Source organism: Solanum tuberosum, unplaced genomic scaffold (genome assembly GCF_000226075.1).
Source record: "Solanum tuberosum cultivar DM 1-3 516 R44 unplaced genomic scaffold, SolTub_3.0 scf00058, whole genome shotgun sequence".
Classification (NCBI taxonomy): Eukaryota; Viridiplantae; Streptophyta; class Magnoliopsida; order Solanales; family Solanaceae; genus Solanum; species Solanum tuberosum.
The window spans coordinates 1,483,506-1,495,333 of record NW_006238982.1 but is presented as its reverse complement, the minus strand read 5'-3'; the positions used below and the strand labels follow the sequence as shown (position 1 = coordinate 1,495,333).

The window sequence follows — 11,828 nt, the reverse complement described above, 5'->3', positions numbered from 1 at the left end:
GGGGAGCTTTACAATGAAGAGGAGAAGAAGTGAAACGGGATGTAGCTCCAGTGGTTCTTTGGAAGGAGAGAAGTAGGAGGTCTTTTGAAAGGGGTGGATAATGATTTCGTACAGTTGAGAAATAACCTCCTATAGTTAATTTTTTGTGCACTCACAAGGTTCTTGTGTGTATAAATTGTTGGATGTCTTTGACAGAGAACTCTTTTTTAGTGATAAGGTATATAATTTCATAATGATCGGAAAATCTCCTTATCAAAAGACATTAGACTAAAACAAAAGGAGAAAAAGAAAATAACTTCTAGGGCGACTAAAGTTCAAATATGGAGGAGAGTTCTAGAACAAATTGCTTTGCATGTCTTTCTGATATATAGACACAACTACTGCTCCACTCAAACAGGCAGGATCAAGGCCATAAACAGCCACTATGGTCATCATCCCTTAACACATCACATGCAATTTCGGTATTTCTACCCCAGAAGACATTGAGTATCAGGGTCATTTCTCACTAAATGTAAGTTCTAGTCATCCTTTGCCTGGCATAAGGTGTTTCCTCGGACCAAAATGAGAGGCATATTATCTAGTAAGCCAAAACAATGGATGGGGCTTTGTAACAAGCAATTATCAGGCCGTCTGTTCAACTCATCGATTTTAGCAGTTACCTTATCAAAAAGAAGATATTCACTGGTTTAGCAGTAATGTGTGGCTGATGAGCCTTTGAGTATAACACACTACAACTTCTAGTCTTGCACAAATATAACTCTATAATTTAGCATTGGTTGCAACATTTTATTAGTTTTGATTCCTTGCCCAACATTTAGATGATCATGCAACCTTTTTGATAAGGGAATAAATCATTCACGATCCCTTATTTGAAATATGGAATATTAAGATCTGCAACCTGGAAATGTAAAAAATAAAGGACGTGCTAACTAAAAATTGGGTTTTTTTTAATCAGGTAAATATTTTTTCATTCATATTCATGGGCAAACTGGCCGTATACAAGGGGTATACCAAAAGGTAAAGCATCTACAACAAGATATGATTGTCTACAAACTCCACCCAGTCATCTATACACCAGGTACTCTCAGTGTGTACCAAAAGAAAATAAGGGAACGGAGACTACTCCTCAACTGGAAGGAAACTCAACTCCACTCCTTCAAAAGTAACTCACCTGATTTGTATTCACTAGGACTGCTTCAATGGCCCCTGAATCCTCCAGAGAACTTAGCTTTGTTGAAACAGAGAGACTGTTATCATGTCCAGAAACTTGATCCTGGAAATTGAAATAAAAACATATTTCAGGTAATTGAGTTAGAGATAGATATATTCTGAAACCAACCAAGAAGGAAAAACTCACCAAATTGGACGGGAAAGGTCTCTCAGCAACTGCATGGGAAAGTGCTTGTATGGCTGCTTGTTGTTGCTCTGTTAACGGAGCATTCTGTAAGAAGAAAACTAGCTCAAGTTGTTGAAGAATATAAACATCAAGATAGCCACTAATGCTGATTTAGTTAATCAAAAGGAAAAACTTTCAATAGACATGAAATAGACACATGTAGTACGTACAAATAATTCTTTTCTTTCAATACAACAATATAATTTGACATGGTGAGGGCCACAAACGCAAAATAAAAGATCAAATCCAGGATGGAGGTGATTATTGATATGATGATTTTCCAATAGCAATTGCAAGAATAAGCTAAAACTAGAAGTGTCAGCAAATATGGAAACAGTTAGTTATCCAGTGCTTATACGAGGAAAAAGAGAAGCAGTGTCACATTACAATGAGAATAAAACATCAAAAGATAGCTTAATTGAGAATATGCGACACAATTACCAGCAGCTAAATCTTTCCATTGAAAAGAGACAGCAAACACATGTTTGAAATCAACTGAGAGGACTTTATGGCACAAAGAAACAATTTTGATCCCCCTTTTTTCTCCTTTTTGTGGGTCAGTGGTAAATTTTATTAGAGAAACTCAGTACCAAGATATTACTGAGATAAAGCAGAAGGATTTTCCTAAGCTGTAAGGAATCCAAGAAGTCTAGCAATACATCAATGTTAATATCAAATATTTTCATCCCCTTTTCCAAACACCACTTTACTATTCATTATTTCAGCAGGATCATCAAATTTGTCATAGAATCAGAGATCTACATATAATTTTGGTTATGCATTCACACAAATCTAGTAAATCTGGAGAAAATCTGAACAATGTAGAAAATAGGAAAAAGGAAAATAGAGAGTGAACCTGTTCCCAAGTAGAAGCGAAATTATAGCCTTTGGAAATAGCTTCGGACTTGGGAACACCGGGCCTTGTTGCCGTCGCCATGAGATTATCAATACTCTCTTCTTCCACAACTTTGCAACTGTTTCTGTTTGTGAAAAAGCAAAATGAAGCAGAATTGATGAAAAAATGTGGGGAAAACTGCCAGTCACTGGTCAATTACTGTTTACTGATACCAAAAAATCAATACGAGAGATGATTGTGGCGATTACCATATGGCTTCAATGGAACCAATTTCGACTTCGAAGTTGAAAAAAAAGGTGCTTTGAACGATGAAGTTGAAGATCTGGGGATGATCCTCTGCCTTAGCTTTGTGTTTTCTGCTCATATGAAAATTACACAAACGACGTTGTTTTCAATAGCAAGAGTATACAAGGATAATTTTATACCTGTCTAAAGCATAAAGGACTACAAATCTTTGGCTAATTAGTATTAATATTTTTAAAATATAAATAACTAGGTATTACCCGTGCAAACTACGTCAATAATCTATTTCTGAACATTTAATAATATAAGTGTTTTCGAGTCGGTACAGTCCTACGATAAATTGTCAAGAATATTTTATCCAAAGATGAAATGAAATACTTAAAACCAAAAAGATTTGATTCTAAGTGTTTATGCATTTTGTTATTAATTCTTCATTTTACGGTAGTGTTTCATAACCAAAGTCTTTAGAAAAGATATGTAATTGTTTCACTGTCTATATTTGTATTTTTATAAAGTGGTACAAACATTTTATTCATCAATTGCAAGAGTTTTTCTCATATTCAAGACCTCTACATAAAGAATCTAAATATTATACATCTTATATAATTAGTTGTATACTTGATAAGTTAATTAAAATTTAAAAACACGTCTCTTGGAGTTCAATGAAATAACATATGTCGCTCAATAATTTGGATTAAATGATGTCTTGGCAAGTCCTTATTCAAAATCATTCGCAGTCGATGACACTACTTTGATAGTCAAAAGACATATTTTGTTGTTTATGTTTCAATCAATATGGATAAAACTTTATATTTTTTGCGACTTTTAATCTAATGTTTATAAGGAGTTAATTATTTCTTTAATATTTGATTAATATGGATTCATCCTACTTTGAGGGGTAATTCATTGACTTCAATCCAACATTCGAACCCCAAACTTTTGATTAAGGTTGAGTACAATACTTACCATCCCACTACATTCCTTTATTTTTTGGATGTCACTAATTGATTGAATGTCTCGATAAGATAGAAAGTTGAATAACTAAAACTCCAAGGTAGTGTGGAACCACCATAACTTTTGAACACTCAAAAGTCTCTTCTTGGACATCCCATGGATTTTTTAGCCACCGAAAACTCTATAAAGATCAAAGTCATTTATTTTACAAGTTTAAGAATTCTAATCTACATGACACCAGTAGTCTAATGATTACATAAAACTCTTGATTAACATATCTTTACTTCAACATAATGATCAAAAGCATAACATAAACAACAAAGTTTAAAACATGTACTAAAAAACAACATTTAATAACATAAGCATAAATTAATGACTGTAAAAAATATATCAAGATCTGTAACAATAGAATGAAACAGAAAGGAAAAAATCGAGCCCACCGAATGGACATTATTCCCTTAAGGAAATTATTCCCCTCTAGTATCCGAGGTTTAAAGGAATAGATCCTCTTATGATAGAATGATTCTATTCACCAGTGTATTGATACAAAAACAATGGTGTCAGTGAGTCACTCAACAGGAGCAAAGTACACGAATATTTAATTGTGCAGAAGAAGAAGAAGTTCAGAATTTTCGTTGTTTTAAAATGAGAGGAAATCCTTCTATTTATAGACAACAAAGGGTGCTTATTGTGACTTATCGGAAAGGTCACAACTCTTTGGAAAAGTCACAATCTTTCATAAAAGTCACAACTTTTCATAAAAGTCACAACTCTTCATAAAAGTCGCAACTCTTCGTAAAAGTCGCAACTTTTCATAAAAGTCACAACTTTTCATAAAAATCATAACTTTTCATGAAATGGAAGGCTGACTTTGGAAATAAATAAATTAAAAGGAAATCCTGATTTGTGGTGGCGCCACATAGGCGGGCCTAGGATTCTTTATATATATATATATATATTGAAGTATATATGTATGTGATGATAATCCTTTATATGAAAATACAATATGAATTAATGAATGATTAGCTTATTGGACTGATATTTATTGTCATTGCAAAGCACTAACTTCTTAAAATTGTTTTCAACCAACATGGGTTGTGGTGCATTGGTGGGAGTGCTTCACCCTTAACCAGAGATCTCAGGTTCAAGCCTTGGGTATGGAGAAAATCCTGTTGGGAGCGCCACCCTCGAATGGGCCCTGCAGAGTGCAATCCAAATTTAGTCGGAGCTTCAATGTGGGCTTCCGGACACCAGGTGAGAAACCAAAAAAAAAAAATTGTTTTCAAATTATGAATGTGAGAATATCATTTATTTTCCAGAGATGAAATCTGAATTTGGGGAGGAAAAAAGTTTCTTTTAGTACCTGCTTCTAATATCATTGGATCAAAATAGTGAATAAGCAGAAAACATGTTTGAGTGATCCCCCGAATAATTCAAAAAAGAGATAAGGATAGAAAGTTAATAAAGAACAAAATGTTTTTAAAAAAAATATATATTTTAAAGTTATGATTAAACAAAAGAATTTTGCAAATAAAAGTGCTAATATTATAACCAATCCACAAACTATGTAAAGAATAAAGTTTGGGAAAAAAATATTAGGATTCTATTGAAAAACATACTGAAAATTGGAGACAAAACAAACTTAACAACTTTCGAATACATGAAATTAAATAACACCTCATCATCTTCACAATGCTAATCTTTCTAAACATGCTTGCAACCTAGTGTGCTTTAGAGATTATGATTGGTACAATTTGTTCACCAAGCCTTACTTGTGTGGTATCTGATTTTCCGTTGAAATTCGAACTTACTCAGGTTTTCTAGAAAGAAGAAGAAACGCAGAAAACTTAGAAAATTTATAGTTTAAAATTTAGAGGAAACCCCTATATTTATAATCATCAAACGGTAGTATGAACAGATGCTTATTGTGTTATAAAAAAAAATCACAACCTTTTAGAAAAGTCACAACCCTTTAGAAAAGTCACAACTCTTTGAAAAAGTCACAACCCTTCAATGTGAAAAAGTGTTTGTTTATAATATAATATAAATAGATAAATATAAATATAAAATAAAAGATAAACTAAATTGAGTATTTTTAATTAGAGGTATTATAGTAATTTAACATTCAAGTTAGAGAGTTCATGATAAAAATAGTCTTCCTATCTTTTTAAAATAGAAACAAAGTTTGTGTACATATTATCATCTTTAGATTGACACAATACCTCCCATCACTCAGCTATCCAGACTACTCCCTACGAAGCTTTATAAAGGAAGTCACCTTCATTACACCTTCCTGGGGAATCTATTTCAGCAGAGGTTGATAATACTCATCTAAATAGAGATCTTAAGCTACAACTGCTTAAGCATCACCTATTGAGGGCTCAACACCGGATGAAGCAACATGCTAATTCTCATATGAGTGACAAGCGTTTTGAAGTTGGTGATTGGGTGTACTTCAAAGTCCATCCTTACAAGCAAGCGATTATTGCAGGTCATTGATTCCATAAGTCGGTTACCAAGTACTATAAGCCATTTCAGGTTCTTAAGAGGGTAGGTCTAGTTGCTTACACTCTCTTATTGCCTAGTTTAATGAAGATCCATCCCACAGTTCATGTTTCCCTATTGAAGAAGTGTCATGAAATCCCAGCTCAGATATCTTATCCCCTTGCGGTTGACTTGGCCAATCCACACTGCCATGTTCCTGAGTTGTTTTGCAAAGGAGAATGGTTAAGAAGGGTAATAAAGTTGTGGCACAACTCTTGGTTAAATGGCATAGGAGACTATCAAATGCTGCTGCTTGGGAGTTTGCCACCACCTTAAAGACCAGATTCCCTTTATTTGATCATTTGAGGACAAGGATCTTGTATTGGAAGGGAGTACTAATACATGATTAAAAGAGAAGAAGCCAAATTGAATTGTAGTTACAGTTCCATTTGTTAGTTAAAGGCAATTAGTTAGCTACAATGAAAGTTAGTTAGGAGCAATTAGTTGGTAACAAATTTTGTTATTAGCTTAAGAGCTCAATTTATAGTTTGTGATCAATTCATTGTACAATCATGATATAAAATATACAGATTTCTCTCTTTCTAATCCCTCTTCTTCCTTACCAAGTGTTTTCTCAAGAAACTCCTGAAACAGTGCTTTGATCCTTGAATTTATGGTGAATTCCTACAATCAAGTAACACCTTTTTATTCATGGTGAGTTCCACCCTCTTTTTATCCCCAACAAGTAATGAGCAAACTTTTAAAATGTAAAACAGGAAAAAGTAGATACAATCTTGGACAGTAGAATGCACCCTTCTTCCTTTTACTTTAGGTTCCCTTGTGCTAAATAAATCTAAGAACATACAGAATGAGATGCCAAAAAGACGCAAAAAGAAAAGGAGCATTTACATTTAGTAGAAGGAAGGAATATTGTTCTACAAAAACTGCAGTGTGTTTTCTTACAACATACTTAGACCTTCAAAATGATGACAAAACGTATTCCAAGTAGAAAACAAAAATAGTACTAGTAGTAGACAATGTGCTGATCACACATTTAGTCCTTTACATCAGTGACCCCTTCAACAGAAATTTGAAATCTTGCTTCAGCTTCAGCTAAGCATGGCGAACTGACTACTTTACAAATCCGCTCCTCCGCTCTACCCTTCCTCAGAGCTAGTCTGTCAGAATTTGAAAAAAAGAGAGTAAAATTTCAGCTATCAAGATAAGCTGCATGCCTGCAAGTTATTGTTGTACTATTATGCATACCTCGTTGTTGAAGCATGTGCCATGATGTTGCCACCAATGGGTTTTATTTGAGGCCCAGAAAATACAGCAGAACCATCCACTTGAGCAACAACTTGGTTCGTAATAACAACAGCAACACCAAACTGCAAGTGTAAAAGTAAAGGATTGACAGAAAAAGTAAGTCAAGAACCCCTAATCTAATTCTAAAACATTAACCAACCACCAAAACAGAGAAAAACAGGGAGGAGACTCCATTTTGGATAATTGGCACAAATGATGGACATGCTAAACTACCTCATCTGCTAACTTCTGAAGGCTTCTCAGAAACTTCGCAAGATGCATCTGCCTGGCAGACAACTCTCCTCTCCCAGAGAAGTCAGTTCTATAAAGGGCAGTAGCACTGTCCACAATCATAAGAGCAAACCTGCTTGATCAAGACAGTTTTCAAACTTAAGCTTCTAACAGAGATCTTTTTCATGCTTGATGAGATGAACCCAAATAACTAAGGAAGCCACGTGTTCAAGATTTTCACTATATTCAGGAAGAATTTTTTTTATTTCTGTCCGTTAAGTTCACACCTTGAGTTAATTCTAGAACAGTTCAAAAATATATATTTGTTTGAAAAAGGTAAGAGCACACTTCAAACAGATCCAAGATGTATCCAAACATGCATTAGATGTAACATGGACATCCATAATCAAACAAATTGAGAGCTGCTTCAAACTAGAATCCTTCAACATACTCGATCAAGAGTTGGAATATTCTCTAAGCTATAATCTAAGCACATTTTCTTGCTCAAAGTATCACAGCCACTGAGAAGCAAGAGATTTTTTTTCAAAACGAGCAGTGGAATATGGAGAAAAGTTAACCTGGTCTCCACCATCATTGAAGCTGCCTCAAGCAAAAGTCTTGATTGATGATCGGTATTATAAGCTCGAGCATAGGCTACATTCTCCAGAACATCAGGACCATTCAATCCATACCTGCAGCATTTAACCCCACTGATGACAACAGTTTGAACTTCATAATACCAGAAAAACATGTGAGTTGAGATTACAAGTAGAAGACCTGTCTGCGATTTGTAAAAGTCTTTGTGGTCTGAAAGTACCCTCAGCATCAATGTACATTGCTTTCCCTTCACCACCTCCCTGATCTAATGGAAGCTGAGATAACAGATAAAGAATGATATTTAAATGAATCTTGTGCACTTTATTTATGGGATTTTAAAATAAAAAAATATTGTCTAGGTTATCGTACTTGACAAGTGACACATAGTGTGTGACACAGCTGAGTCTTTCCACATCGGAACTCTCCGTAAATTTCAGTAATAGATCCAGTTTCGATTCCTCCTGACAAGTGACAAAAAAAGCATGAGGTTGTGATGCCAGATCAAATTCCGGTTCTAGAAGTTCACAAAATAGATGGATATCTACCTTCTAATATCTTGTCAAGTTCTTTTGATCCAGAAGTTATCTGTATGATTTCAAGCCTCTGTGCATGGAGTTGGCTGGCACTAGTGAATCCCAAAGGCACTAATTTTGAAGCTGTTCATATGCAGCATTAAAAAGGTTTAGTACTGATTGCTGATAAAAAATTGCAGAAATGGGTGAAAAAAGAAGGTAAGGAAAAACACATAAGCACTGGCAATGACAATTAAAAGAAGAGAGACATGCCTGCCTCAATGATCTTGTCAACTTTAGCTTCACTAATTCCTTTAATATGCAGAAGTTCCTTTCTTGGAGCATAAACAACAGATTCAACTGTGCATAGACCAGCATCCTTGAGTTTTTTTACATCTAGAGCTGCAATCCCTGATGCCTTGAGGACAAAAAAGCTATATGCCTCAGTAACTAATGGACCATTTCCTTTTATAGTAGGAAGAACTTACAGGGTGTCTTCAACAGAAACAACTATATTACAAGCTAGACTGGAAAAAGATACTCAAAGATAGTGCCTCTTAAATATTAACAATTCCGAGAAAAAAATCTAGGAAATGCCTAGTCCTGCTTTTATGTACTACCAGAAAGATTTAAAAATCCTCAAGAGTTTAGGTTTCACTTCATGTAAATATTTTTAAAACCTGCAATATGAGAAACTTATGATAAGTACGTATCTGAGTTACTGAAAATGTTAATCACTCAAGAGTCTAGACTTAAAATTCTTCAGAAAAAGATCTAAATTGAAAAAATCTTGTAAGGAGCATAGCTGAAAATTCAACCGCATCACCCAGGTGCACACTAAAATATGTGACCATCAACCCCCATATCATGCCTCATAATGTGTCATTTTGTGTCAAGTGCCTCTCTGCAAGCAGTTTTTTCATGGTGCCCTCAATTCTGTACACTCTGATTGTATCCTACAAATCTTCTGATGATAACTGGTTGTTGTTACTGACAGCAAAGAGATTGGAACGGCATTGTTTTTTCTTAATTTGACAACCTAGAAATTCATATGAAGCCAGCCAACCCTTATTGCCAACAATAGCATTCGAAACTCAAGAATGATGGGTCACTCCTCTACCCTTCTCCACTTGAATACTAGACTTAGGCTTGGCGCAGGGCTCCATGACTCCATCAAAACATCACAAAAAAGCAATCATCCAGGTTTTCAAGATCAGTGATACAGCTTAGAGAACCAATTTCACAAAGCATTCTACTATAAAGTGATACTAGATTTAGCTTCAAAACTCAGGCAGTGAAGGACAGGAAGAGACAACTGTAAAATAACCCACAAGAGCACCATGGAAAGCAAACCCAATCCAAGAAGCCAAAATAAGGGACATTATAGAAAACCCCAAAAACAAAAAACATTTCCCAGAAGCGGGGCAGATAAGATTCAACCTGAAGGTGAGGAAAAAAAGCTGTTTCACAAAATTCAGTTTTGTACAATTCAAGATTCAACCCAGAACCACAATTCAAGATTCAAGATTTAACCTAAGCAGCACAATTCAAGATTCAAGATCAGACCCCAGCTACACATTGAATCTGAAATCATAAACAATCACAAATTATCACAAGAACAACTACCCCCAATCCAAGATTCAAGATACTTTATACATAAGAAGGGTTGAATTAAAGTTAGAAAGGAAAAAAATCTGGGTTAGGGAACAACAAAAAATCAAGATCTTGGTTAAGGGGAACAGGAAAATGGGTGAAGGTAAAAAGCATCAGTTTATCATAAGAATGATGTAAAACAAAGAGCAAAACAACTTTATATGTATAACCCCTCAATTCAAGAAGAGAAAGGGGGAAACCTGAAGTTGCTCAACAGGGGAAGGGCCGTGTTGAACATCCTCGATTTCATCATTTTGGTCTTGCATCGACTTCTGATTCCTGTGCTGCTGCTGCTCCATTGCTAATTTTCTTGATGCTACTGAGGGTAACAGATGGTGTTGAAAGAGATGGAAGAATGGAGGGAAAAGGAAAATATTTCAAAGGCGTGAGGAGCCGCCAAAAATACTGCAAACAAAATCGTGCTTGACAAGCTGTTTAAATGGAACTAATAAATAAATAAATAAATATTAATATCATTATTTTTCTGCAGATATTTTAAACACAAAAATAAATAAATGTAGTAATAATATAGTGATGATGTAGAGTTTTAGCTTTGACCATAAATTTTTCAAATATTTTGGCAAATAATATTTGGGTGAAATTTCACCATGTGTTTGGCCATAGTATTTGAAAAACATATTTCACTTTATTAAGAAATATGATTTATACCCATAAGTTTTAAAAACTAACCATATGTTTGTATTACATAGCACATGATTTTGTAACCATAAGCCGATTGTTCATCAACAACCATATCATCACTTTCATGTTCACTAAATATTCCATCAATACTTTGATGTTCACGTAAAAAATTATGTAAAACAACGCAAATAACTACTATAGAGGGTGCTTTTATAAAAGATAAGAGATTGATGTAAAATTTGAATTATTAAAAGCTTTCAAATAATGATATTTGGCCCAAATACTAATTTTTTCTAGTATTTGAGAATTTGGGTTATTTGCCAATATTTGCCAAATAATGACAAATTGTATGGACAAATACTATTTGCCAATTTTCCCCCCAAAATTTACTTGGAAAATCTATGGCCAAACGGGTCCTTAAACTATACCCCAACTTAAACTACATCCGTAAATTATCATTCTTAACAAAAAAAAACATTCTTCAAGTATTTAAAACTTAACAACTTCCATCCCTCTATTAAAATTTGTCAAAAAATTAGTGAATTCCACATAAGACATATGCAATTCATTCTATATATATATATATAATTATTACAGGTTGGAAAAGCATCCAAAAAAAAATTAAAAAAATTGAGACTCATGTTTGCCGTTAAAAAAACAATGTTAGGACGGTATGAGTCTGCAAGGAGACATAATCTACTCTTCTCCTTTACCAATTGAATGGAGTTGGAGCTTAATTTCACACCATTTTCACCTTGCAAAGCCAAAATATTTGTTAAATCAATAATTTTTTGGGGAAAATTGATAATTGAGGTGATCAAGATTCAACTAATTTTGATCTCTAGTACTCAAGTTTCGTTTTATCATTATTAGAAGTAAAAGTCTCCGATCGACACCACTTTTTGCAGATTCAATGAAAAGAAAATATTTTCATTGATAATTCTTTGATATCAAA

The 11,828-nt window shown here is 34.2% G+C and overlaps 2 protein-coding genes across 2 annotated transcripts in view; both read right to left on the bottom strand.

Moving 5' to 3' along the window:
* LOC102588118 (conserved oligomeric Golgi complex subunit 3) overlaps positions 1-2,657 on the bottom strand; it is a 40,522-nt gene extending 37,865 nt beyond the window's left edge. The window contains exons 1-4 of the mRNA XM_006344495.2: positions 2,501-2,657; positions 2,253-2,376; positions 1,358-1,441; positions 1,172-1,273 (exon numbers count right to left, since the gene is read on the bottom strand). Coding sequence (XP_006344557.1) covers positions 1,172-1,273; positions 1,358-1,441; positions 2,253-2,333 — 267 coding nt within the window. The 5' untranslated portion in view covers positions 2,334-2,376; positions 2,501-2,657. The remainder of the gene's footprint in view (positions 1-1,171; positions 1,274-1,357; positions 1,442-2,252; positions 2,377-2,500) is intronic.
* A 4,160-nt stretch (positions 2,658-6,817) lies between these two features.
* Positions 6,818-10,641, bottom strand: LOC102587795 (DNA repair protein RAD51 homolog). Its single transcript, XM_006344494.2, has 9 exons — positions 10,432-10,641; positions 8,852-8,996; positions 8,612-8,722; positions 8,436-8,527; positions 8,247-8,341; positions 8,048-8,161; positions 7,473-7,602; positions 7,200-7,321; positions 6,818-7,111 (listed from the first exon to the last, which is right to left on the bottom strand). The coding sequence occupies exons 1-9, from the start codon at positions 10,528-10,530 to the stop codon at positions 6,988-6,990; spliced, it is 1,032 nt and encodes a 343-aa protein (XP_006344556.1). The 5' UTR covers positions 10,531-10,641; the 3' UTR covers positions 6,818-6,987.
* Positions 10,642-11,828: the final 1,187 nt, after the last annotated feature.

Bases quoted from the DNA above. Each gene is read 5' to 3' on its own strand.
- LOC102587795 (XM_006344494.2), bottom strand. From the start codon at position 10,530: ATGGAGCAGCAGCAGCACAGGAATCAGAAGTCGATGCAAGACCAAAAT. The intron at 8,162-8,246 runs GTCTTCTACTTG...TAAATGCTGCAG, and splicing joins CTTTTACAAATCGCAGACAG to GTATGGATTGAATGGTCCTG. The intron at 7,603-8,047 runs GTTAACTTTTCT...TTGATCAAGCAG, and splicing joins TCAATGATGGTGGAGACCAG to GTTTGCTCTTATGATTGTGG.